Source organism: Nipponia nippon, unplaced genomic scaffold (assembly GCF_047370975.1).
Source record: "Nipponia nippon isolate SJK-2023a ecotype South Korea unplaced genomic scaffold, ASM4737097v1 scaffold_1, whole genome shotgun sequence".
NCBI lineage: Eukaryota > Metazoa > Chordata > Aves > Pelecaniformes > Threskiornithidae > Nipponia > Nipponia nippon.
Window position 1 is genome coordinate 70,712,197 of NW_028262290.1, and position 27,455 is coordinate 70,739,651.

Consider the following 27,455-nt stretch of genomic DNA (forward strand, 5'->3'; position numbering starts at 1 on the left):
CGGAAGCACTTGCACGGCGGCACGCCCCGCACTTCCGCCCTCGCCGAGGCCCCGCCTCGGGGGCGGGGCGGGGCCGTCGGTGCGCTTCCGGGTCGGCGGGAGCGCTGCTGCCGTTGCCGGGACCGGGAGCGATACCGAGGCGCCGCCGCCATGAACCGCTTCTTCGGCAAAGCCAAGCCGAAGGCGCCCCCTCCCAGCCTCACCGACTGCATCGGGACGGTGAGTGCCCTCCCCGGGGGACCTGGCCCGGGCCCCCGACCCCCGCGAAGAGCCGGGGCCGGCCGATGCTCGGCTCGGCCCGGCCCGGCCCGGCCGCCGCCTCGGGAGGGCCGGGGGAGCGGCGGGGCGGCCGCGGGGGCGGTACGGCCAGCCCGGGCTGTGGGGCGCGACCGGCCGGCCGAGGCCCTCCCGCCCCCGGCGGGTCCAGGGGCCTGGGCCCGGGGCTGAGGGCGCGCCCGGAGCGGCTGCGCCCCGCGGGCCGTGCTGGCCTCCGCTCCCGTGGGCGTGGGGCTTCGTGCCTGAGGTCCTGCGTGTTTGTGTGCCTGCCCGTACGCGGAAGTGCGCGGGTGCCCGCCCCGCCCCGCCCCGCCCCGGCACGGGGGGGCGTGGGCGTGCGCGGGTCCGGCGGTGCAGCCTGCGGCGGGGTGCGGGCGCGGCGTGTCCGAGCGTGGAGGCGCAGCTGTGTGCGGGCACAGCGTCTGCGCGTGTCAGCCTGTGTGTGGGGGGGTGTGTGTGTGGGGTGGGTGTGTGTGTGTGGGTGGGTGTGGGTGTGTGTACATTTATACACCTGAACGTGCGCAGCTGCGCGCCTGGGCTTTGGTGCAGTGTGTTCATATATACGTACACGTGCATTTTCGTGTGCACCTGTGCATCCGCACAGCACGTGCAGGAGCGTGCACGTACACCGGTACGTACGTTTGTACGTATGTGCACCCATCCCTGTAGTTGTTCCCTGTGCGTAGCAGCACATCCCATAAATGGATGCACACAGTGTGCATGTAAGGCCTGGCTCCTCAAGGATATTTTCAATATTTCCATCTGAGGACTTCACTGCTCTGATTGCACTGGCTAACTCCTGCCACGCCACGTTGTGGGAAGGCAGGGACAGGAGCAAGGGAACCAGCCCCTCTGTCCAGCACAGAAAGCGGGAGGGCAAATCTCACCTTCTGATAAAGATTGTTCCGTCTGCTACAGACGAGTGTGCCGTAGGGTGGATGGCAAGACGTGTGCAGATGGACAGTTAAACAAGCCCAGACCAAGAAAGAAATGCTGAGGAAACGTGGTAGAACACTTTGCAGCTGTTGTAAGGTTGGCCTGTTTGAAACAAAGGCTAAGGAAAAGACTTAAGAAAGCTAATCTTGTCATTTCGCAGTCTTTCTTTCTTGTTTTTTTGGCTTTTAAGTTTGTGAAGAAAGCCATGGTATGTTTTTACAGCTCCTACTGTTGTAAGCTAATTTTAAAAGGTGGAGAAAGAACACAGGTCTTGAGTATTTGTCTGAGTGGTTAACAAAGTCAGCTGAAAGGTCAGTAATGGTTGTGGTATAAATGGAGGTTAACTAAGGCTAACTAAGCCTTGTCCCTGGAACCTGACAATAAAAAGTTTCTGTGGAAAATCACCATTTTCCTCCCAGAAGATTTATTTTCCTACCCAGTGAAGAGACTTCTAAGTTGAACACCTAGTATTTGTCAGTGCTTCCTACACAAACCCGTGCACATCAGTCTCTTGCATATGCTAGCGGCTGGGGTGAGGAGAGAAGTGGTCATAGTTAGTGTTTTTCCCAGTATGTTATTTTATTGGCAAAGAATCTGCGTTGCTTTTTAGCAGTATTGAACCCAAACACAGCTCCAAGTACATTTAGTTAGAACAATAAATAAAGCGTATTCCCAAAAATCAGGATGAGTTTTCCCCTTGTAACCAGTAAATGCTTTGGTGGATGGCTAGAACTCCAAAATCCATCTGAGATATTGTTATTAATACTTAAATTTGCCATTTCAGCTCTGTAAGCAGAAGATCAGGAATTCTCTTCCTCACAGCAACCAACTCCATATTAGTCAGTTAGATTTTTGAGGGCTGATTTTGACAGTTCCAAGTTAACGTGCATTTTCTAATGTTGAGACAAATCATAACAAAACCGGCCAGATTTAGATATGCCAGCAGGCTGTCTTCCACTAGGAGCTTGTTCAATCCCAGTGGATTTCTGGGGTACAAGAAAGTGTAATTTAAACAGCTGCTTTGACTGGCAACACCAGGAATTTAGGATTTTTTTCCCGAAAAGGTCGTTGTCACCACCACTCACCAGGACCTGCATGCAGTTTTGATCATCTTCTAGTTGTTTGTAATTACATTCCCTGAAAATTTGGCTATACAAGACAGCAGGTTAACTGAAAAGGAGAGTTTCAGGTTTAGTTTAACATATGTGGTGACTTGGCAACCAATGATGAGTTACAGGGTGGTTTTTAAGATACGAAATCAAGAGCCTGTGTTGGTCAGCTGTTGAGAAATGAAGGGCTGGCTCCAAGCCCAGCTCTTTGGTGCGAGGAAGTCTATAAATCACTGTTATCATTACTGAGCTCCATGTTAGCTTTTTGCCCTGTTTTGACAACTTTCAGTTTCTGCAGATGGAACTAAAATTTAAGACAGTTCTGTGTACTAGTAAGTGTGGGAAGAAACATACTTCCTTTTACAAGTTTGAAGTTTATGAATTAACTTTTTGTGCCAATGTATGTGAAGTAATCTATCTGTTCTGTGAAAGACTTGCTGTGTTTTCAGGTCGTTTTCACAATAGTGAAGTCTCTAGTACAGGTCCTGCTAAAGGATTAGAGATATCATTAGATTTTTTTTTTCTTTAAATTCCATGTGAATTATTATTGAAGAGAATTGTGTGAGATGTTGTAAAACTTGCGCTGTTTCTTTAGCATGTTAAATTCAACAGTTCGGAGACTCAAGTAATAGAACTTCTGTGTTGTTTTCAGTCTTAAACACATTTTGTTGTACCTTTTGAAAGAGTCAAATTGTTTTGTAAAATCTCTTACCATGTTACTTCAATGGTAATTAGCCATTAAATGGCAGTTAGGAATTATTGTATTTGGAGAGCAATGATTAATGTTCATAGTTACCGTTTGTTAAAAATGTAGACAACCCTTATTAGGCAGTAATTATGCCTATGCTTTGGATGTTCTTTCCTGTGTATGCAGAAGTAGTATGACTGAACCCAATAAGATCAGCACACAATATGCTTTTTTTTCCTGTGGTAAGAGAACAAGCATCACCTTACGATACCTAAACAATCCAAGATGTTTGCATTTAAAGAGCTGGTTCTGTGGATCACTGATCTCAAGTGTTTGCTGAAACCCAGGAAACACGTCTCCCTACTTTTCTTCGATGGCTGGTTGCTGTCAAGATTGCCAGCTGGCTGTGTGATGCCCTCCTGTCTCCCCACGGGCATGTTCCTACTCTCCCTTGCAGTTTCTGCTCGCTCTCTTGCCGTGCCTGCCGTGCTTGCCTCAACATTGCACTAAGCGGCGGATTTTTTTTATCCTTGCTGGCTGAGCACAGTCAGATGACTCAAAGCTGTCATGAGGCCGGTATGAGGAAGGATGCCTCGAGAACTGTGGCACTGGTATTGTTTTTACTTTTTCTGCTTTGAAAAAGCACTCCAAATTTATGTTTTTTCAGAGTAGTAAGTAGGAAACATTGGAACGAAAGGCTAATAGTTGTGACAACAATGTTAAAATTCAGTCTTACATGTGATGCTCTTATTTTTTTTTTTTTAATTGAAATAAGCTGTGATTTTGCTTAATAGGGATTTGGGATACCACGATCACTTTTTTTGTTTAGATTGGGGCCCTTCTGTAGCAATGAAACGTACCTCAGTATGCCTTATTTGTGAATAATAGAAAGCAGCTCTTCAAGTCCTAATACAAGTCCTAGTCTAGTTTTCTTTTGATCTAGTTTTCTTTTAGATCCATTCTCCCCTCTTCTGTCTGTTCTCGTTTTTAAAAGCTGACGTCCTGTGTAATGTATGTGTGAAATTTTTATGTAGTTAATCGATTTCTGTCTCTGTTTCCTGCTAGTACTGCCTAAAATAATCATTATACAAACAAACCCAATAAGTGTTCTTCCCCTGTGAAGGAGGCTGACCTCAAAGATGCATTTAGCTGACGAAGATCTTGAGGAGGCGCTACACTTTGTACCTACAATAGTTTTAAAATCGCAAATATATATTTTTCTTGCTATTAGTAAAATATTTGACATAATAGAAAGCTTAATACAATTTTTTCAATGCCAGCTGAGCCCAGGCACTTCAGTGTCTTGTGTGGAGTGTTCATATCAAATGTTCTGCTCAGGATGCCTCTGGAGAATGCATGTTGCTGGCATAGAGCAGAGATTTAAAAGGATCACTGAGACACTAAAATGAAAATCTGCATATTTATACATGTTTAGCCACACTATTAGCAAGTCAGAACTGTAAATTTGCACTGATTCGTCTCACGCTGTAATTGGAATGTTGTTATATTCTAATCCCTAGAGAGGCTCCTTGGAATGAGAAGTTAATAAGCTTTATTTTGTTGTTTCCAGAGAAATGCTGTGATAGTCGGTTCGTGTTAAGGAGGCTTTCTTTGGATTTTTTATGAATTTGTGTATGCGGTTAGAATGATCTGTACCCATGCTTGGTTATGTAATTATCATCTTTAACCCTCTTATGCGGAAGGGTTAAAATATTTCCGTCATGACAGCTCTGTGATACGCTGTGCACCAGGGCTGTTAGGGTTGACTGCTGGAGGTCTCTTACTGAGCTATGCAGCTACTATTGGGATTTGGAGCAAAAGCGCAGTAAGAATTCAGAGTAGCTACCAGGTGGAACTGCTGTGTCCTGGCTCCCTTTGCGGGAAGGGATGGGAAAAGCCTCTTTCTGACAAAGAAGTTAGGCACCTTTGAAAAAATGGTTAAGTCTGGGCTTCTTAAACGTAACCGGTAATCCAGGTATCACTCTGAAGGATTAATGTTCTCTGCCCACCAAAAATAACCGTCTAGCCTTGATGAACATGTCCCTGTCCCTTATCTGCCAGCATGGTACACTTAGGTTTTTCTGTTCAAGTTTAGTCCCTGGCACTGTATGTTATCAGAAATTCCTGAATAGAGACTGTGACTTGAGTGGGTGTGCAAGGGAGCATCTCAGAATGATGAGAGTATGTTACAGCGGCAGAGCTTTCTGCAACCTCAGAATGCTTCTTGTGCTCCTTGTACAAACTATTTCACTTGACTGGTTTTGGATTCTCTACAAACTTTAAACTGTTTATAAAACCACTGAGTGAAGAAACGATTCGGTTAGAAGCATAATAAAACTTATTGTCCAGTACCTGAGTAAAACCTTAATGAATGGGTTTTTTGTTTGTTTTCCCCATCACGTATTAAAGGTGGATAGCAGAGCTGAGTCAATTGACAAGAAAATCGCTAGGCTTGATGCAGAACTAGTGAAGTATAAGGATCAAATGAAGAAGATGAGAGAGGGGCCTGCAAAGGTAAGAATCTTCTGTGGGTTTTAAGCATGAGAGGATGTGACTCACACTTCTCACGTAGAGGGGTGATTTAGCCGGTTCATCCAGTTCTTAGAACTGCATCTTGCCCTACTGATGAGATACAAGATCCTGCAGGATTATTTTATTCTGAAGCATCTCTTAGATATGTGTCTCTTAGACTTTGAACAGTGTTTTCATTGGTTTTTATTTCTTCCAAAGTGTAACGTTATTTCTCAATCAGAAGTAACTTGCTTCCCTTCTTCCTTCTGTTACCTGTATTAAGTGCGATAGAGAGGCTGGTTTGTTCATCAGCCAAAATGAAAAGGTCTGCACTATGCAGAAGGGGAGTAGGAAAACCCATTTCTGAAAGGGGATGAACATATAATACAAATGTATCTAATAATAAACATATCTCACATAAACAGTATTGATAATGTACCTTTTGCAGTATTATTTGATACTGACCATTAAAATGTGTTGATGAAAGATGGTTCTGATGGACTAAGTTTGACTTTGTATTCTGCTTACCAAAAACAAATTCAAAAGCCAGAAATTTTGGAAGTATTTTCCATTAGAAGCTTTACATACAAGCCTATTTGGTTAATCATTAATGCAGGACAAATGCTGAAAAGGACTATTGTTAAACCCGTTGCACTAGTAACTGAAGAGTCTTTCCTTAAATGCGATACATTAGGTTTAAACAGTATAATCAAGAGTAAAGTCAAGTATTTTTCCTAATGTAACAATATTCTGTCTTTCAGAATGCAGTAAAGCAGAAAGCGTTGAGAGTGTTAAAGCAGAAGCGAATGTAAGTTTAAACCTTTCTCAGTTTGGGATTAATGAAAGCCTGTTTTCTTTAAGGCAGGGGGGCACAGGTTCATTTCTCTTTCCAGTACTCTTGCTTCTGAGCATTCTTTAAAGAAAAATGCTGAACAAGCTAGCCAGCCTTGCAGAGTATATAAATTTGGATTGGGGCAAGCTGACCTAAATTAGCTCATTATTAAAGCTATGCTTGGCTCCTAAACTTTCTGAGAGAGTGCCTCATTTTATATTATTAATTGATTACTATAAATTGTGTACTTGATGATCTCGGTCTGGTTTCCTGGAAATCTACCTGTTCTCTGTGGACTCCCTTTAGGATTTGAGCACATGTAGCGCAGGTAATTGTGTCTGTGCGAAAAAACAGAATGGACAGGATAGATGATCCTGTGGTCTGGTCTAGTCTAGTATACTGTCTTGAAAAGTGTCCAGCAACAAATACAAAGGTAAGAATGTCAGAACATGGCAAGTGTTCAAGGGTGCTTCACTGGAATATCTTCTAGTCCCTGAACTGCAAATCTCTTAGATGCTATCTGAGCCAAAGCTCATCTCATTTTGTATTTCGTATCCTTCAGATGAATTGTACCTCTACAGACTTGCTCAATTACTTGTTAAGTGTTTGTGAACTCTTACCATCCAAAATATCCTATGGTAAGGAATGCAGTAGTTTAGTTAGATGTTGTGAGAAGGACTGCTTGGTTTTGGATTTCGTGGGGCTTTGGTTTTGTTTTTGGTTTTTTTTTTTGGACTATGCTGCCTGCTAATCTTACTTGATAGTTGTTCCCCTAGTTACAGTCACTGGGCCCCTCATAATAGGCCATCATCATATCCCTCAGTCATCTCTTCTCCATCTTGTTGAACAGTAATGTATTTAGTCATTCCTTGTCCAGAAGCTGTTTTGTATTTGGATCATTCTTGTCTTGCAGACCTCCTGCCTTGTATGTGTGAAGAACTCATTGTTCGTTTTTATGCTTTCATTTTTATGTTTAACTTGACATATTTTACATTCTTGATTGGATACAAGTTTAGCTTTGAGAAGGATGATTTCTTGATTTTTAAAGTCTCCCTTTTCTTTTTGGTTAGCCTTAGCAGTTTCCTTTTGCTACCCTATCCTCACCCTCCTCCCTGCCCTGCAAAGCTCCAGTGCAGAGCCATTGCAGTCTGGATAACCTGCATCTCTTCCATTCTGCTTACAGCATTAGTGAGCACTGGCATGCATCTCTAGCTTATAGTGATTAAAACTTTTGCTATATCCTCACCTACTGTGCAAGCCTATACAAATATGGTATCGCCATCAATTAAAACAGAAGCTTACTTCAGGAGTAGCTTTGTCTAAATACACAGACATGCAAAATGGCCAGATTTTTATGAAGCTGTTTATTCTGCAATTGTTTATAATAAATTAAAAAAAAAAATCTATTCCTATCTTTAGACTACTGCTGCAGATTTTTCATTTTTTTGAAAAATTAAGAATTTTTGTGGCAATAGATAGTGTGGTGTTTTAAAGCCATTATTTGCATTGTTTTTAACAGGTATGAACAACAGAGGGATAATCTATCACAGCAGTCTTTTAATATGGAACAAGCTAATTACACTATTCAGGCACTGAAGGATACAAAGACAACGGTACGAGTATATTAATCTCAAATTTGTTTAATTTGGGTATGCTACATCAGATACAAGCATGTTATTTGACTCTTCTAGGTTGATGCAATGAAACTGGGGGTGAAAGAAATGAAGAAAGCTTACAAGCAAGTCAAAATAGATCAAATTGAGGTAAGCTTCTATAGTTTAAATTATTAAAGAACAAAAACAATGTACTGAATTAGTGACGAGTGGACTATGTAAGGTAAGCTGACTGTTTTAGTTCACATGAGTTTGCCTTCCTTTTTTATGGCACCACCATCATAATTCCTTCCTGATTTCTCTGGTACTGCACAATCAGTTGTTGGCCTTATTGCACTGATTGTTGTTTCCTTGCTGGGCTTTATCTTTAATCTGTCCCTTCCTTTCCTCTGCACTTCAGCATAAATGTTGGTGAATACTCCCTGCTATGGCTTTTTGGCCTTTCCCCCTCTGCCCCATGTTAGCAACATGCAGATTGGTCCTTTGCTTCCCCAGTTCAAGGTAGTGCCTGATTAAAAAACCAAATCCCCAAACCAAAACCAACCAAAAAACCCCCACCAAAAACCATCCAAACAAAAAATTTAATTTCAAGAGGTCTGCGAGGCCTGGCCCTGTCTTCAGAAAATGCATTAGAAGCCCCCATAAGATCTCTAAATATAACTTAAAGTATGCTGCACTTAAACTCTTATCAAATGCCAGTGCTGAGTTCCTTTAAGTTCTCTTTCCAATGCTGTTTTTATATATGGCCTGCATTGTAAACCTTTAGACAAGTGTTGTCTCCTTACTTGTACCCGAGTACAGTGCCAATAGGTATGCTGAAGTATCTTCTAAATTTTGCTGTGGCACCACTCAGGTTAGTGCTTATTCTCCAGACGGTAGATTTAATTTCTCTAGATTTCCTACTCTCCTGCTTTTCAAGATAATGCTGGACTCTGGGTAATTTATTAGAGGTTTTCAATTTACCCTGAAGAATACTTAGAACAAAAGGATTTTGCAGAGATGTTGTTTCAAGGTTCCTCTTTTTCTACCTCACACATTTATTATAATTTTCGTAGTAGTTAAGGCCACACTATAGTACTGAATGCATGTGTCTTGACTTGTACTAATGGTGCTTCAAAAAATGGTTTATGCGTTAAAAAGCTTGAGTGCCTTGTATGTTGGAATTATTAAACTGAATTTGATTAAGCTCTGATAAATTTAACTAAAACTATTAAATATGGACCAGTTGAAACTGTTTCTTGCTTCAGGACATACAAGATCAGTTAGAGGATATGATGGAAGAAGCCAATGAAGTCCAGGAGGCACTGAGTCGTAGCTATGGAACACCAGAGATTGATGAAGATGACTTGGAAGCAGGTTAGGAAGGTGGAGGATGATTTTTACATTACTGAATGTAAAAATCATCATACAGTCATACAGTGATTTTTAATTTAATGAGTCATATACTTTAAGTGTGTTTAAAATAGTTTTAATCACTTTTTAAAACATAAAAGCCGCATTTCCTTTAAGAGCAGTAACAAGAGTATGAGAGAAACATGAGAGATACACTAAAGGAATGGTGCAATGAAGGAGAGAAGGTTCTCTCTCTTTTGTGTGTGTGTCTGTGTGTGTGTGTGTGTCTGTGTGTGTGTGTGTGTCTGTGTCTGTGTGTGTCTGTGTCTGTGTGTGTGTCTGTGTGTGTGTTCGTTCCTGACTGATTGCTAAGTAATGCTAAATGAGTATGAACGTAGAGCATTCAGTATGAGTCTTCTTTCTCTGGAAGAGCAACTTCTCTTTTATGAAAGGAATTCCTTGCCTAATTTTTCAACCAACATAATTAAATTTCAGAACTGGATGCGTTAGGTGATGAGCTTTTAGCAGATGAAGACAATTCCTACTTAGATGAAGCCGCATCTGCTCCAGCAATCCCAGAGGTCACTCCTACTGACACAAAAAACAAAGTGAGTCCTTTCCTCATTAAAAGCAAAATACAGACTTTTTTTGTTGTTTTGGATTAATCACATTTGTGTTGGTCACTTGATATTTGGAATCCTTAATATTTTGAACAAAAAAATGCGCTTAATGTTTTATGTATTTTGGATGCTATATATAAGAGAATACAGTGTATTGAATGCTCTTTATTATATTTTAAAGAGCTAAAATGGCATTTTGTAACTCCTATCTAACATTGTTAGACTGCAAGTAGAAATTAAGTGTACCATTACTGCTCCTAGTGTAGTTATTCTTAAAAACGTAAGAAAGTCTTCTGTATGTTTGCTTTTGGGGCTTCATAGTGAGGAGGAACACTGATGCTCTTATTTTTGATCCCAGCTGTCACACAGTGACAATTACAGATACATCACTTTATAGAAATTGTAAGGAAACTTTTGTGATGTGCTCTGGTTGGTGGAAAGTTGTTAACCTGTTGCTTCTTTTTCTTCCTTACAGGATGGCGTATTGGTGGATGAATTTGGATTGCCAAAGATCCCTGCAACATAGAAGTTTCAAAAGCACAATAATATAATGAACTATACAAATCAAATGAAGATTTTTTTTTTTTTTTTTTTAAATCCTGGAGAATTTGTCCTTCCAGTGTAACTTTAATATCACTACATCCTAGAATGCAGTATGAATGGCTGGTGGTGTTCTTTCTTTGAAGAAAGTTGTTCTACTACTGACTTTTCTATTAATGGAAAATTCGGCACAATTCCCTTCAGTGGAAGCAGTCAGTCTAATAGGTTTTGATTTCCGTGTCTTATGGACAAAGTAATACGTGGAGGGTAGTGGTGGCTGTTGGTAGCTGAAGTTTATTTTGACTTTGTATTATGTTTCTCTTTCTTGAAACTAAGACTGTACGTTGCTGCTTACTCTCTGTAAAATAGCTCCCTTATCACTATGCTTATTTGATAAAAGACTTGAAAGCAATTTTTAAACTACTGCAGTCTTGAGACCTTTACGCTATTGTACTTGTAACCTTCTTGAAAGCTGTAATAAATAGGGTTATTGTTAACTTTATGTATTCTGTGGAGAGATAAAATCATGTAGATTAGCTGATCCTTTTGTGTGCTGTTTCTGGTAATTAATTTGGTCTCAACCTGCCCCCCGTTCAGTGCTCATGACAAGCTGACGCTGTCACCTCCTCGGTGACGCCGGTAAACAACAGGCCCGTGACGTCACGTCCCCTTCGCGGAGCCGCGCTGCCGCACCGCTTCCTGGCTCGAGGGGCGGGGCGTGCGGCGGAAGTGACGCGCTGCCGGCGCGCCCCGGGAGGCGCCCGCAGAACGGTTTCCTGGCGGCGGAGGTGAGATGGCGGCGCCCGGAGCCCCGGTGACCGTCACCGTCACTTACAGTAAGAGCCGCCCCAGGGAGGGCCGGCGGGCGGGCGGGCGGGCTCCCAGCCGCTGCCGAGCCGAGCGCGGCCCGCGGCGTCTCCCCCGGCGCCCCTGGCCCCGAGCTGGCCCCGCTGCCTCGGCCCCCGCCGGGACCGCGCAGGTCGGGCCCCGGCTTCGGGGGGCTCCTCCCGGCGCCGCCCTTCCGTGCCGTCCCCGCGAACCTCGCCTCGGCCGTTAACAGTAGCCCGGCCGGGCGGGGCGGGCCTGCGGGGCCCCTGGGGTAAGCGGGAAACGCGCGGGCCGCGGCGCTGGAAGGCGCCCGGCGGCGGCCCGGAGCGTTGGCGGCGGGGGAGCGGGTGTGTTACGGCCTCTGGCGCCCGGTGCCCGCGGGTGCAGCTCCGCAAAGCCTGGAGGAGACAGAAGACGCCGGAGCTGCCGCTGCCGGCGCCTGCGCGGGGCTGCGGCTGTCAGCTGGGCGGCGGCGTCGTCGCCGGGCCGGCGGCCGGGCCTGCCTCGGCCTCGGGGCACGGCTCACCCCCCGCTCGGCCTGGCCTCGCTGCCGCCTGCTGCCGTAAGGTTTCACTCCTCTGCTGGCCACGTCTTACTGTCTCTCTCAAACTGAATCCCTAAAGCTGATCCAACAGAAGGAAAAAACCCCAGATTTTTCTGCATCAACAAGATGCTCAAAGTCGCTGCACGGGGGTAGATCTACTGTAAGGATGATGGTGGGAACGGGTGACAAGGCTGTCCTTGCCGGAGAGCACAGAGCAGAGGTCACTTTTGTGGTAGCAATCTTCATTTAGAGGAAAGAAGTCATTGAAGTCAGCACTGTACGTTAAAAGCAGGTGCTACGCGATGGGCTCTCGCCTTGTTTGTTGCATAAGCCTGAACGTTTGCAGTTCGCGAGATGCAAGATTGCAACAGAAAGCGGTGGTTTCTTCAGTATGACGGCTGGGTGCTGACCTGATGAAGTGGGTTACTCAAAGGCCAGCTGATGTGCCTTGAGTTTTTTTTGCTCGGAAAGAAAAGTAGGAGGAGGAAGAAGAAGGTGGAAGGGAAGATGTGGTTAAGTCTGCAGATAAATAGGAAAAGTTACTGCAAAGAGGTCAGAATAGCCTGGACTCCACAGTTCTTAAAAGTAAGATGGGAAATAGCACGGTTAAATTTTGATGAAGTGGATCTAGGTAAGGCGGTAGGAGAAATGAGAAGGGTCGTAAGGTCTTAAATCAGCAAGGTGTTCACCAAGTGATTTTTGTAAACAAGACTTGTGAATTTTTTATGGATTATTTTTTAGTTATTGAAAAATAAATTCTTCTCCTGGTCCTTTTGCACTATGTTGGTGATGTTCTTTCCACCTTTAGAGCTTATCGTTTATTTCTGCTTGCTCATTTGTGTTTTCAAACCGTTACTGTTGCATTTGATTGATTATTTTGTGAAAATGTTTCCTTTATCACCTGGCTGTTTTGTCTAAGAGTCTTTGGTGAGGAACTTTGTGGAATAATCTGCTTGAATCTTCATGATTCATGTGCTCATTGATGCCTTCAGAGAGCTCCATTTGATCTGAGGGTTTTCATTTGCAAAGATGACAATAACTTAAAGATATTAACGTATTTATAATTCCAACATCTTGCTGTTTGCCAACAGTCTTCTTATCTGAGAATGTTTTTCTTTCCAGTTGTTTTCTTATCTGGTAATTACTTTGTCATTAGTTAATAGCAAATAGAAGGCGTTGTTCATCTTGGACTTCAGCTGTCTGATTTATACCTGTTGCTGTCAGATACTGGTTCGCACAAACGTTTTTATTAAAGTTTTGCATGCGTTGAGTGACAGTGGGGAAAGATGGAAATAAGGGTTAAGAAAGAGAATGGTAGTAGACCCACATGTATTACTTGACAATCTGCAAGAAATTGAATTTAGGCTTTTTTAAAAAAGATTCTGGAATTTTGCACTAGTGGTTACTTTCAGTTAGTATTGTCATTTACTGAAGCAAACTGACAAGCAAACTGATGATACCAGTTCTAATCCACGAGGTATTTTTCATGGTGATTTCACTCTGCTGTGAACCTAGAGTAAATTTTCTGTTACAGTCTGCCCAAAGTGGTACTCATAATTTGTAATTAAAACTGTTTCTGTTGCTAGGCAAACTTCATCTGTTCTCTTCCCCATTTGCTGGCTGTTTGTTTTGTCTCTCAACTGCTGACAGGCACAGCCCTTACACAAAGCAGTTGTATGTATCAAAACAACCCTTTGAAATATATAACCCTACATTTTTGTTGGGTTTTTTTTCCAAAACAAATTGGGAAGAAGGTCTGTTTATGGAAAATGCTTGGGGGAGAGTTTGTATAATGTGATTTTGAGCTTACAACTAGTTTGGAAGTAAGAAATATTGTGGGAGCTTGCAAGTTTTCGAGGCCACAGTGTCACTTGTCATGTGAATCTTGGAGACTGGAACATTTTAAAATCGATGTTTCTAGCACTCGTCTTTGTAAAAGATACATGCACACCAAATTAGTGGCATGAGAATAGTTTGCTTTCTGGTATTTGTTAAGGAGTTCTCCTGCAAAGTAAAAAATGCCTGTCTTGATTTCCCATTGGTGGCTGATTCCTGTGGGAGCTTTCAGATTGACAGGCCTTAAGTGTGTGGGAGCAGAGGGTTATAGAAAGGGTCTATTGCAAAGCAGAGATGAATAGACATACTCCTTTTTTCTAGGAACTTCCTGCTGTTTGCATGCAAGTAATCCTAGGGAGTCTGAATAGGATGCTGCATAAGTGGAAGGTGACATATAGGCTGAGACTTCTCAAAGTGGTTAAGGCTGCATATCAGCAGTATTATGGGGAGAAATGATTTTTGGACTGTGAGCCACTCTCAGGTGGCTGGTGGAGGCGAGACAGGGTAGACATTGATTGCTCGCTCCTCATGTATGAGGAGTAGGGAGCAAAGGAAGTGATAAATTGTCTCAGATTCTGCAAGACTCTCAAATAGGAAATGGAATACATCAGGAAGGTGTGGGCTTTCAAGCTTTAGCTTGTGGGATGTCTGGACACCATCTGCACTCTTAAAAAGAGGTGGAGAATAATATTTAGCAGGAGCATTATGCCAGTAGAATACGCCTGATCGAACTCTTCAGGTTATTAGAATGTAAAACAAAATTTTCAGCTGAAGTAAGTCACTCCAAGAGGAAGGAAATGCAATAGAATCCTTTGATTGAAAATTATGATTGTACGTGAGAATCAGTGATTTGAGAACTTTCTGCATTAATGTAAAGAAACACTAGAAACGGATTCCCTGTAATATTTTCTAGGTAACAATAAGTATTACTGTTACTCTGTTTTTTGTTAGGTAATGAAAAACACAGTATTCAGGTTGCTTCTCAACAAGAAGATGGTGAACCTACACTACAAGACATGGCTGTACTTATTGAACAAGTCACTGGAGTTCCAGTTCATTTTCAGAAACTGATATACAAAGGTAACTTATAAACCTGTCAGTTTCTTATAGATGATACCTTTCATCTTAGTCGCTTTCAGGTGTCCATGTTTTGAATGTCTTCGAAAAGACATTGTTATGCCACTAACTATATTTTAACTGTTTTTTCCCTCTCTCGTTTTCCATTTAGGGAAGTCTCTGAAAGAATTGGAACAACCGTTGTCAGCACTTGGTGTTAAAAATGGTTGCAAAGTCATGTTGATTGGGAAAAGGGTAAGTGTTGCCTTTGGACCTTTTTTTTTTTTTTTTCTTAAATTATCATCATTTCTGTCAGTGATTCCGCTGCTGAACACAGAAACAGGTTACAGCATAAACCAAATCTTGTATGCCTACCCACAAAGTTGAGTTCAATTTCATGTTGTACTACAGGTAATTCTGCAGTTTGCACATTTCTGAAATTACATTATTGACTGACTTCTGCCTTACATTATTGACAAACTTCTACCTAATCTGTTGCTTGTCAATGCTTGTGAACCTTCTGTGCACTGATGACCTTATCTGACCATCTTATTTTTCTGGTTGGGGAAAAAAAAAAGCAAGCTGTAGCTACTGAGTCTGCTGGGTTATTTCTAGTGGGTGGCTTTACCAAGTAGAGGACAAGGCAATATCGCGTGATATAAATGTTACCTCTACTTTAAAGATGCTAAGCTAACAAAAAAAATGGTTTGCACTTCGCCTTTCTCCCTTCAAATTCATTGTATTTCATGTGGTTATATACATTGCCATTTTGACTGTATTTGTAATTAAGCTTTGGAAGAAGCTTATTTGATAGGTAGTAAAATACGGAAAGAATAACCAGAGTGTAGTATGTATTTTAAATCAGCAAAAGCCTTTATGTCTGCATCACCACTGTTGCTGCTTTTTAGCTGCATAGTGGCTCTGTTTGTTCCAGAGTTGTGAATGTTGTACTTTTGAATACACAGAATAGTCCAGAAGAAGAGGCTGAATTAAAGAAGTTAAAAGATTTGGAGAAGTCAGTGGAGCAAATAGCTAATAAGTTAGAGGAAGTTAATAAAGAGTTCACAAGTATCCAGAAGGTATGCCAGTTTTGTATCATTTTATATCTTTGCAAAACAGTTTTGTAGGTGTATGTATTTAAAAAAATACTGTTTAAAGGTTTTGCGTAGCCAATAATAGGCTGCCCCTCCTAACTGTCCAAGGGACCTGTAAAATTCTTACTGAATTTCAAATGCTATTTATGAATTTGCAAAATGGAGACATGGCACTGTTTGGTAAAAGGTCAATATTGTTGCGTATTGAATAAATTGTGTTCTTTAGATCGAGAAAAACACGAAGAGTTCTCTGAAAGTTCAAAGGAGAATGTCTGTTACTTGTTTAATCTTTTAAGTAAACCTAGCGGATCTTAAATTTAGCATTTCAAGGACTGATAGAATACAGATTGAGATTGGAGTCCCTATCATACCTGAAACTACAGAAATGATAAAAGATGTTTTCTGCTGTGGTGGATTGACAGATTTTACTAAGCTGAGTATTCTGTAAGGTATGGAATAATGTTGTCTTTCCTTCCCTCTTTGTCCTCCTCAGGGATTTTTAGCAAAGGATCTCCAAATAGAAGCGCTGAAACAACTGGACAAGAGGATAAAGGGAACTGCAGAGCAGTTCATGAAGATCCTGGAACAGATTGATGCCATTGTAAGTAAATAAGCACAGAAGAGGGTCAAATCCCAACAGAAACTTACTGTTAAGAATATATCTTTCTTGTAATTTGTTTGATATTTTAAAATACTAACATTTTTTTTGGCTTTGAAAATTAGTTAATTGGTTTGCTCATCTTTTCTTTAATATCCAGCTCTTGCCCCTGTATGTCTCCAAAAGACTACTTGGCAGCATCTGTTTCTAAATGGTGACATTAATGCCTGTGTATGCATCCCCATTCTACAGAAGAGCTTCATTTGGGGCAGCAGCCTGTTAAGACTACATGAAATGGGTATCCTTTACTCAAGTTTTACCCTTTTAGTTTGTCTTGGCAAACATGTTAAACTTCATGGTAACACTAAAGGTCTGGGAAAAAAAAAAAAAAACCAGATACACTTTGTGTTCTGTATTGCATAAGAACAAGGAGATCCTGAAGACTGAAGAATCTTCTGGTCAGTCGTATGTGGACTGACAGTGCTTTTATTTGAGATGCCTGCATATTAAGGACTGGATTCTTTATTTGGAATGTACTGGGGTATATCGAAGTGCTTCACAGTCATTAATGGATCATAACTTTACAGCATATTTCCAGAGTATAATATATATCTTCCTGTATCATGTAGTAGCTGAGAGCTAGGTGAGAGTAAGGGACTTGTGCAGAGATAAGTAGAAGACTATAGCAACTAGGGTATTGCTTTATTCTGTTTCTCTGTCTGCTGGTCGTTCTCTGTAAACTTCATTATATAATTGTGTTGCATATCATGATCATAATATCCTGCTCTGAAGGAAAAATGCTACTTTTCTGTAGTAGTGATGTCTTTGGGTCTACTCCTTTGCACAGTGACCCTTTATGGGATTGTTTCAGAAAGATTCCATGCAAATGCCTGTAATTGGTGAACCAAATGTAGTTTATTTGATGGATGCTTTGAAAAAGTTCAGCAGCAGACTAAATCGCAGAGTAATAATTTGAATTGGCCATCATCAAATGCTATACAATATGGATGTGTTCCTAGGAATGGTGGGGAGCTCATTAACTTACTTCCTCCTTTCATATTGTGCACCTTTAATGGTAAATCAGCCTGTCCTCCCCCAGCCAACTCCCCCCAGTTTATGTATTGAGCATGATGTCATATGGTATGGAATATCCCTTTGGCCAGTTTGGGTCAGCTGTCCTGGCTGTGCCCTCTCCCAGCTTCTCGCTGGCAGGGCATGAGAAGCTGACAAGTCCTTGACTAGTGTAAGCACTACTTAGCACCAACTGAAACATCAGTGTGTTACCAACATTATTCTCATCCTAAATCCAAAACAGAGCACTATACCAGCTACTAGGAAAAAAACAAAATTAACTCTATCCCAGCTGAAATCAGGACAGTTACACATACCAAAGTCCGTATTTATTTGTTTCAATAAAGAAAAGCAGCTGTGGGTTTTGGCATGAAAACTGAACTTGTGTGAAACTTCTGTGAAGTCTTGCAGATGAGGTACGTGTAGTTGGGTGGAATCTTTACGTAAAATGTAGCTGTTCAGTGTACTGTTACTACACCAGATCAGATGAACAGGCCACCAGCTTCCTGAGGTATTACTTAGCTCTTCTGTAGTTGTGCAACATACAGAGGTAGCAACACAGAATGGTAATGAGGTATGTATATGAACAATAAATGGGTTCCACTGAAGTAAAAAGTGGTAAATAGAAATGCAAAGCAGAGGAGCGTAAAGCTTCCAGAAAGTATCTTACCTGTATCTCAGAATTGTTTTATACAGTATTAAGTATTCTTTTTGTTAGTCAAGTAAAAAGCAAGTTCTGACAAATCTCTTGAATGCTGTTGACCATATAGATGTGCTATTGATTCAATCAACAGCATGTTAAAAAAAGATAAGGGGAAAAAAGAAGTTACTGAGTGAGCTGTTTTCTGCTAAGACAGAAGAACTGGATGCATTGTAGAAGTGAAACATACAGCAACCTCACACTATAAATCTTCCCGTTTGTTTCTTTGGCAGAATTGTTGTGAAAGCTCTTTAAAATGTCTTGGCTGTCATACATTGTTTGGATCAATCAAAAACATGTAGCTTGGTACAAAATGAGATTTGTATGGTTATAGAGAGCTAAGGGTGAGGAAGCCTGCGTATTGTTTTCTGTCTGTTCTAGGGGTGTCGCTCTCTTAATGTTAGCAGACAAGCTCGTTAATTAGTGGAGCTGAGTTTGGAACTAATATGCCTTTCTACTAGACTCCATGTGTTCAACAACTATGAATTTAAAATAAATGATTTAGGAAGTGGAGAAGTAGGTCGGTAGTCATACAGTGTTGGGGTGGGAGAGGAAAAAATACAGTGTTGTCACTGCCAGAGGTGTGAAAGGAGAGTCTTGAAGGGATGCTTTTGAATAGAGTAGCTGTAACTTAAACATTTTAACATTACATGTGTTTAAATAGCTACTGCTTCCACAGCAGGAAGGTTGGAGGGATCTTATGACCATCTTACAAATTTTTGAATGCTGTGACACAGTCAGATGTTCCCATAAGCCACAGATCTTTGAAGTTTTCTTCAGGAGGAATACAAATTGAGTCATGTTCAACAATTCAAGATTTGTGTGTGTGTGTGTGTCACCAGAAATGCCATTTGTTGCAACAGTTAAAACATTTGGTCCAGGAGTAAAAGTTGAAGTACACTACTTATTACAAATCTCAGTGGGTAGAATGCAGAAAGTCCTTGACTTGATCAGCTGGCACAGTTTTTCAAATAACCAAAAGGGTTTTTCACGAAAAAAAAAAAGGAAGGCTTTTCTGAGATCATTTGGAAAATTTAAATTCACAGTCATGACGCTATGTACTTCTTGTGAGCCTGCTCTAATTTACGTGCAGTCTGTCACCGATATTGCAATCTGAGAGATTACTTTGATCTCATGATGATTTATTATGCAATGGCAGATATGAAATCTAGAAAAACAATATTGCAGAGAACAGATGGTTCTAACAACTGAAAAAAAATCTTTCTCTTTGGAAATACCAGTCAGTGATTTTGTTTAAATAAATTCACGACAAAATAATTTGCAAATTGCATGTATCAGTATTGAGGACATTGATAACATTACTGACACATAATTGTGTTCTGGTGGCCCATCCTCCTTCCTTGAGGATTTTTTTTTTTGTTATAATTCCCCTGTAAAACTAACTTAAATTACTGTACTGTTCTGATGAAGCTTTTGTCACTGTCTCCTTATCTCTGCCATACTTGTCATCTCGTAAATCAATATGAAATTAAAATTTCAAGGATTAAAAGAAAGAAGTATTCTGAAAAAAACATCATTGTGCCTATGACAAACATTTCCCAGGCTTCTGGGAAGTTTTGCCACTTACAATAAGATGAGAACTTATTACTAAACCTTTGAATTTATCTGGATAAATAAACATTTGATAAACACTTATTATAATTCTTAAATCTCTTAGCATGAATCATAAACATAAAATCAAAGCTTCAAGGGAAATTTTTTCTAAAGCACAAGGAGCATGAAAGTACTGTCATCCCTCGGTAAGGGCAGACCACTTAGTTACTACTTCTGCGTTCAGAAAACCCATTGACAAATGCTGCCATTTAATAGCTGCTTTTAAAGAAGCTGCTCACATGTCCACTTGGATGAAGAAGATTCAGTGTCAACATAACGTGCTTACCCAATTTAACAATTTATTTAACAATAAGTTAAAAAAAGTGAAGGGCTGGTGGTCAATAAAAACTAGATACTAAAATACTATACATTGTTTTGGATTTTTAAAAGAAACTAACAGAAATGCTTCCTGTTTAGATGGATGGGGTGTCAACAAAAAAATCCTTGTTTCCAACTGATTAGCATTGGTGCCATGTGTAGCAGGGTGATTTTTATTTCTTTTTTTTAAACGATTCGATAAAACCCCGAAAATGTTTCTAGCTATTATTGCTAGTGACTGCTAGTGTAGAAGATTGCCTGTTTTAAGAATGGTGTCCGCTTGGTTCTGATAAGATAGTCATAAATAATAAATTTTACTAGCATTTGTTTTGGTTATTAACTGACCACACTGCTATAAAGTGGATTCAGGCATCAGGTATTGCCTACTGGGGTCTGTGGTTTGGGAAATAAGAAATGAGCAAAGAGGAGAACAAAGATGTGGTGATAACACTAGGCTTAAAAGTCGTTACTGGAAGCACTTCCAAAACAAACAGAACTCGAGCAGAGCTGAAGGTGATGTTCTGTGGTAAAGGGAGGTGGTTTTATTAGGACATCAGCTGGGAGAGGGGAAAGAAATGACAAGAGAGTCTGTATTTCCTAAGCAGCAATGCTCAGGAGAGAGGGATGCTGGGTTTGTAGCTGAAAGAACACTCAAGAACAGAGAGGCTCCAGAGGCAGGAAAACACACAGGCATGAATTTATTACAATGTAAACAGTGATCGGTTTTAAGGATTTCTTGTATAAAGCATGAGTGTTGTGCATACAAAAGATGAGTCTTTGAGGAGGTAACGTGTGTGTCTCTGCAGTGCATCTTGTCGGTGTATCTGCAGGGTGAGAACTCTTGAAGAGATGTGGTTAAGCAACTTTGAATTTGGGGGCGTGGGGTGGGAGATAGCTGCTGGGAACAGGGGGGCTCAGGCTCTGTTTCTGGGTGGATGGGGGAGGATAAAGAATCTGTACCCAGGAGTTCTACAGAAGTTGCTGGGATGAAGCCAGCACCGCATTACCTTTGAAAGTTTAAGGCCATATGAACCAAGGACTGTGAGTCTTGAGCAGGGTTTTGTCACAGAGAAAGTGCAAGGCAAAAAGGAGACCTGCTATAAAAGTAAGAATATGCTGTGCAGTAGAAAGCCATCTACTAATCCAAACTACTGCTCTGCAAGCAATGCTAGCACCAAAGCGTAGATTTGGCAAGAGTTTTGCATAAGCACTACCTAGGCTTAAGCTACTCCTTCGTTAATTAAATTTGATTTTAATTAAATATTGAAATGTTATTGTGACTTAAGGTTTATTGCCAGCTTCACCTGTTAAACCCTGAATAGTTGGACAACGTATTCCTGGAGAGGAGACGTAAGCTGACTAAGGTAAAACAGAGAGACTGTGAGATTTAATTTGATGTTAAGATTTGTAAACTTTACTAATTTGATTGCAAAACGCCCTTTAAGCAGCTTGATAAGTTAGTACGTTTAGGCCTTCCAATTCCATGTCTCTGCCAAGGGGATTACAAGGTGTGATTAAAAAAAAAAAAAGGCAAAAAAAACAACAAACGAGCTATGAAGGTGTGCAAGCAGACACAGGAGTTTGCACACACAGATGCAGTTAAAAAGAGCAGTTTTGAAAAATGTTGTCAAAACCAGAAATAGTCTGAATGTCTTCTCTACACTCAGATTTCAAAGTTTCTTCCAGTTACCAATATCTGTTTTAGAAACAGACTTTGTGTGGTAAGCACAGCTGGAGTTCGCTGTCTGCTATTGAAAGTTAACTTAGGCCTATTCTGATGATAGAAAATTGTTTGTTAATTTGCTGTTTCAGATTGGTGGGAATACTTGCATAGGCCAGAATCTCTTTCAGAAAGTACAGCCTGAAGTAAGTACTCAGCAAAGGGAGATGGGCAGTGTAACTGAGCTAGCGCATAATTTCATTTTTAATTTGATTATTAAGAAATTCCAAGTAATGGAAAACTTCAAGGCATAAAAGATGTTCTGTGACAATGAGATAACATCTTCATTTTCTGATAAGAATCAGCCATTAATAATTAGGCCTAGCCCATCTTTGTTCTTTCAGGCTATTACATATATGGACTCAAAATAGTACTCATCAAATACTCTCTTTATATTAAATGTTTCTTGTCATATTTTGTTAATTTTAAAAAGTGAATTGTGTTGTTGAAAACCAAGGGAAAATTAGGAATGTTTTCTCATGTGGTTGCAGGGTCCTATGTCTAAGATCCCTTAGAATACTTCATACAATTTTGTAGTATTTTTTTAAACTTTTTTTCCCCGTGACAAATATAAAAACTCCAAAGGCCGCCTTTTTTATTTGTGAACTAGATCTGATGTTTGAAGAGAATTCACCCACAGCTTTAAACTAACTTCTCAATTGTTTTGTAATGTCTTTGGAGTATCCAGTTTCTGAAAGAAAAGCATGTAATACAATCTTTTCACAGTGTCCTGCTTACTGGGAGGAGACATGTGAGTTTAGCATTCTGCAGTGAGCAAGGGCTTATTGCAGTACACAGTACTAGAAAATACACTTTGCAAAGAGCAAAGTAGCTTCCAAAATGAGCAACTGAAAAAAAGCTGTGCTTTGGAAAATGGAGATGTGCTGCTTGTAAAAAGGAGTTTTCATTTTAGGCAGACCATTATTGAAAATGTAAAATGAACCTATCCTGTGGTGTGAATCCAAGGACATAAGGCGACATTACATAAATGAAGAAAGTGACCAGCATAGAACAGGCTCCTGTAGGAGGATTTACACTGTGCATGATAGATGCCTGGAGTTAACCTGGTAACTTACTTTCAGAGCTACTTCTCCTCCTCTTTCTCACAAAACAAGAGGAGTTGGAGAGGATAGATGGGTGATGGAATGCATCTTAAGACAAAATGAAGAGTGGTTTTGGTATTAAGAGGATTAACATCAATTTAAAAAACCAAACCAGCCAAATAAAAAAACAATGTAACTTCTAGTTTTTAGATATTTCTGTCCCTGTTTGTAAGCTAACACTGTATCAGTTTGTATTTGGAAGGGTATCTCCCTTAATCTGCATACTCTCTTGTGCCTCTGATACTGATGGTTGTTTTTCCACCGGAAAGAAATATGTCCAGTTTTTGGTTCTGTTTCAGAAGGTGCAGTCTGAAGTCTCCCTCTGCAAGGGAGATACCTCTTCTGATCTTGAAGGGAAGTGTTCAAAGTTGATATGAGTTTCATACAGCTTGACAATGCTGCTGTTTGGGAAAACTGGTACTGGAGCAACAGAAATGGAAGCTGGAACTACAGGAACAGAAAATTCTTTCTCTTACTCATCTTCCAAAAGCAAACTAACAAAATAAACCAAAAAAACTGACCCTGGGAAGAGATTAGCATAGTAGTAGTTACTCCCACTTCCAACTTTCATACTCTCCTAAGAGGCAAGAAGCAGTATTGTGCATTCCTTCTTCCAGCTGAGCATAGAAAGAGTGAGAGGTATTTAAAACCAGAAGTTTATGTAGAAGTAAAATGTAAGAATATGTCCCAGCTCGCTCTGTTGCATGTCCATTTTCTCCTCACCCATGGTGCTAGGAACGCGTGCTAAGCCTGGTGATTATTATTTCTTTGTCTGATGTCACTTACAGTGTGCTCATTGCTGCATAAATACTGGAGCAGTGTGATCCCTGAACTTCTGGGATCTCAGTGATGCCTATAGTTTCACTTCCCATGATGGACTGTTTTTTAGTGTGGAGCCTTTTGTATTTTTAACTCCTATATTAGGTTACGTGCAAGTCTCCTATATTTAAGACCATGCGTGTTTGGCTGGACACTAAAAGAAGAAAGCATCTTTTTTTTTTTATTACTGTTATCAAAGATTATGTATCTAAACCTCCCAGTGGGGCTTGCATTTTAGCTGAAAGGAAACAGAGAGTAGTATAGGGAAACCTCTATGCTTGATATGGAGTTAGGGTGGGAAATAAAAGGTATACCAATGAGAAACTCCAAGATTTTTATGCATTTTCAACAGTGAGAGCATAATGTTTCTGAGAATGTTCACATAAACTTTATATGACGATAATCATCTGTTTTGCTTGTTTCAAAAAAAGCATCATAGACCTGAGCACCATTCCCCACCAACACCCCAATTTCACAGTGCTCCAAAAGGACAAAGCATATAACATTTGCTAAGATGACATCCGTGAATATATTGGGTGGTAGGAGTATGGAAAATGATGCAGTTTGAATTAAATTGAAAGCTGTCAGCATGTAACATTTCACATCTGTTCCCTTCCATGAGTAGATTGCAGAGAAGATCAGATGTACAGCTTAAACAGGCTGGCAATGCCTGCATTACTGATGATATGTTCTAATGATGGCGAGTGATTGAGTTAATGTGTTTGTAAGAAAAGAATTAATCTTACAGTCTCTGAAAAAATCTGAAGTTGAAGCTCAGCAGAACAGTTAACATACGCCACAGTAGACAAAAGCAGTGTATGCAGTTATTGCTGTATGTTATCTAAAGACACATGGTAAATTTGCTAGCTCAGTTCTTTATAATCAGCATGCTGTATCCCAGACTTATTGAATTTATGACTTTTTCTTTTAAATTCTTTCTTGTGTAATCATCCTTACTGAGCAGGCATGCCATTTTGAGGATGCCTGTTAAGAGGATTCTTTGACACATTTGGTTTCTGCTGTAAGTTTATTATGTTAATTTCAACATTAAGCTGCATCAAATTGTTTATTTTACTGCAGAATCTGCCAGAGAATTTCAGTGATTGCAAACTGAAAAAGAAGGGGTTGGTGAAAAGGGTTCAGGTGAGTATTTTTATTTTTTTGTTTTCCATTAATGGTGGGTACTTGTATACCAAGAGTTTGTACAAATGAGAGCTGTTTAGTGCTTAGATTTTTTTCAGTGTTTGTTCTTACATTGGTATTTCTTATGACCTCCTTTTAAGAGTTATTTAATGGCTTTATAAAATGTTATACAAAAATACAGATTTTCATAGTTCATGCTGCCTTCAGATACTGTTCGTAATTTACCTTAGCGGTTGGCCTTATGGCTGCCTGATGATGTAAAGTAATGCTGATAACTTGTAAAGAAAATGGGGTGATTCCTCCTTTCACGTATCTCGGTGGGCTGCAGTAATGAATGAGGAGGTCTGGGCACAAAGATGCAGTCAACTGTAACTCTTGCTCGACCTTGCTAGAGGTGTTCTTTGGAAAATTCAGCTTCTGTTGCAATATACCAACTTTCTGTGGAGAGTCTCTAAAGTAAAATCTGTACAGAGCAGCTGTGCTGAGGGTGGGTTTTTTAGTTGGTTGAAGACAGATGATTCAAAGCAGTGTGATGGTTGAGAAACATTCACCTGGCCCAACAGTTTGCTGCTCTAGAGGGAAGGAAGTTTCTTAATGTCATTTTAATTAAATAATATTAAATATCTGGTTTGACTGTTAAAGTCTAGTGCAGACATAGCAAGACGTGTATAGATAGTGGTAGAGTCTGCTCAGAAACTACAATGGACTCACATACATTGGAATTGGCCTAAAAGAATTTATTGGCTTAAAGTGCTGGCACGTTGTGCTATGTACAGCACAAGCAAAGTGACCAGTGGCTGCTGGCTCTTAATTGCTGTGTGTGGGTTGCTATACTTGTAAGAACTTGTGGGCAGGTTCTAAGAAAACTTAAGGTGCTGTGGGCTGCCCTTTTTGGAAAGGAGTCTTCTGTCTTTTGAGGCACACCAGCTACTTGTTGATAAAGATGAGGGTTCATGTTGCCCTGTAGTCCTGAGAAATAGAAGAGGCCTTGGTTTAATGCAAGCTTGTTTTATATTTGACTGAGTAGGTTTCTTGCTCCCTCCCTCAGCTACAGAAGTATGTGTTTTAGAAAGGAGTTTAAAAGTCATATTCCAAACTAAAGCACTAACTTGTCCGAACCTTTATGATCCTTATTGTTGTTTATGAACTTTGGATCAACTCAGGGTACTTCAGTGGCAGGACTGGTGAGGATGGGCAATCACACTGTTGACTTACCAAATACCATGCTTCTGTTGGATGCTGGGTAGACAAAATCGTGAATAAGCTATTATTAAAACTGGACTGGAAGGTGGTTGTTGAGTTGGCTTCTTCAAATTCATGATGGACACTGCAATTTCTACTCTTAAGAAGCATCTACCATTGCTACAACTGCATCCCCAATAACATTTGTTTGTTTCTTATTCTCAGGTTTTTCTTGCCCAGTGTGATACCATTGAAGGAAATATTGGTCAAGAAATGGACAAGCTACAGTCAAAGAATTTGGCACTGGCAGAATGAGGCATTGCCCTGTGTAATTAATTAGGAAACATAATTGCTCTGTGAGCAAGAAGAAAAGTTTGCTCTTTGTTTTGGAGCACGTATTCGGCTTTTTTTTTTTTTTTTTTTTTTTTTTAAAGCCCAGTCCGTTAGACTGGTACTAGTCAATCATTTCTTGCTGGTTGTCTTGTTTGCTGCTTGGTTAGACCTATTATTTTGAAAAGAAAATCCTTCCTGAAGAATTGCAGAAATAATCTTTGTGGTGAATTGTTATGTATCTTATGGACGAATGTTTAGTTAACAAAGTTACAAAGTTTGCAGTGATGAGCAATTTTGTCTGATATGTGTTTGAATTTATTTACAGCTCAAATCAAAGAAGGTCTATAATCGTACAAGTGCCATAAGTTGCAATTGTAGGACTTCAGCTTGATTGAAAAAGGCAAACTGAGACAACATCTGGGAAAGTCGAACGTTGTAGTAGACAGTTCAGAGCAATAAAAAAAACCATACGCATTTGTATCTACTTAATGTTTGTATGCATTTATAAATATAAGAAAGCTTGACTATAAGGGAGTCGTACCAATTTTAGCCTTAAATTGTCATAATAAATGGCATGTACTGTAACATGTATGGTACTTAATTTTGAGTGGTGCTTTAAGTTGTTACTGAGCTCCTTGATACAGATGTATGTTTTTTACATAGATTTCTGATGTACTGTGTTTTTTATAGATTATTGTTATTTTTATTGTTTACTTTCCGTCTTGAGTTACAGTGGGAAATGAAATGAGTTTACTCATGCTGCTCTTATACCAAGGGTTCAGTTCAAGCAAGGTATAACTAAGGAGCTGTTTTGAATTATTTTTAATACTTTTTTCTGATTTCACTGAATTAATGATGCTATATTTAATGGAAAATTGCAGTGATTATTTCTAGTCTGTTAAGGTAATCAGTGAATTTTTATAACATGTTACAAAGTGTCACAGCTTTATTTTAGCAATGCCATGTGACTGAGGATTATGACTGATTCTTGCAGTCAGATGCATGCCGTGCTTAGCCTTCTCTGTTAGGTGAAAAATAA

At 40.3% G+C, this 27,455-nt stretch overlaps 2 protein-coding genes across 14 annotated transcripts; both read left to right on the plus strand.

Moving 5' to 3' along the window:
- Positions 1-27: 27 nt before the first annotated feature.
- Positions 28-10,998, plus strand: CHMP5 (charged multivesicular body protein 5). The gene is made up of 8 exons (XM_087759113.1): positions 28-219; positions 5,419-5,523; positions 6,282-6,328; positions 7,872-7,965; positions 8,044-8,115; positions 9,213-9,321; positions 9,793-9,905; positions 10,393-10,998. Exons 1-8 carry the CDS (start codon positions 151-153, stop codon positions 10,441-10,443), a joined length of 660 nt encoding a protein of 219 aa, XP_087615239.1. The 5' UTR covers positions 28-150; the 3' UTR covers positions 10,444-10,998.
- Positions 10,999-11,107: 109 nt separating this feature from the next.
- BAG1 (BAG cochaperone 1) lies at positions 11,108-27,078 on the plus strand. 13 transcript variants are annotated; one of them, XR_015705136.1, is made up of 9 exons: positions 11,108-11,293; positions 14,617-14,745; positions 14,894-14,976; positions 15,687-15,800; positions 16,309-16,416; positions 21,929-21,982; positions 22,750-22,903; positions 24,839-24,901; positions 26,309-26,368. XR_015705136.1 is itself a non-coding variant. In XM_087759156.1 (8 exons), the coding sequence occupies exons 1-8, from the start codon at positions 11,251-11,253 to the stop codon at positions 26,396-26,398; spliced, it is 684 nt and encodes a 227-aa protein (XP_087615282.1). In that variant the 5' UTR covers positions 11,108-11,250; the 3' UTR covers positions 26,399-27,078. The 13 variants fall into 13 exon arrangements, 5 of the variants coding, with proteins under 5 accessions (XP_087615282.1, XP_009464181.1, XP_087615308.1 ...); XR_015705140.1 differs by lacking the exons at positions 22,750-22,903; positions 26,309-26,368 and adding exons at positions 16,574-16,711; positions 21,403-21,480; XR_015705137.1 differs by lacking the exons at positions 22,750-22,903; positions 26,309-26,368 and adding exons at positions 16,574-16,711; positions 21,415-21,480 and having other exon boundaries at positions 24,839-24,900.
- The last annotated feature ends 377 nt before the right edge of the window (positions 27,079-27,455 follow it).

Bases quoted from the DNA above. Each gene is read 5' to 3' on its own strand.
- CHMP5 (XM_087759113.1), top strand. From the start codon at position 151: ATGAACCGCTTCTTCGGCAAAGCCAAGCCGAAGGCGCCCCCTCCCAGC. The intron at 8,116-9,212 runs GTAAGCTTCTAT...TTCTTGCTTCAG, and splicing joins TCAAAATAGATCAAATTGAG to GACATACAAGATCAGTTAGA. The intron at 9,322-9,792 runs GTTAGGAAGGTG...ATTAAATTTCAG, and splicing joins TGAAGATGACTTGGAAGCAG to AACTGGATGCGTTAGGTGAT.
- BAG1 (XM_087759156.1), top strand. From the start codon at position 11,251: ATGGCGGCGCCCGGAGCCCCGGTGACCGTCACCGTCACTTACA. The intron at 21,983-24,838 runs GTAAGTACTCAG...ATTTTACTGCAG, and splicing joins TTCAGAAAGTACAGCCTGAA to AATCTGCCAGAGAATTTCAG. The intron at 24,902-26,308 runs GTGAGTATTTTT...TCTTATTCTCAG, and splicing joins GGTTGGTGAAAAGGGTTCAG to GTTTTTCTTGCCCAGTGTGA.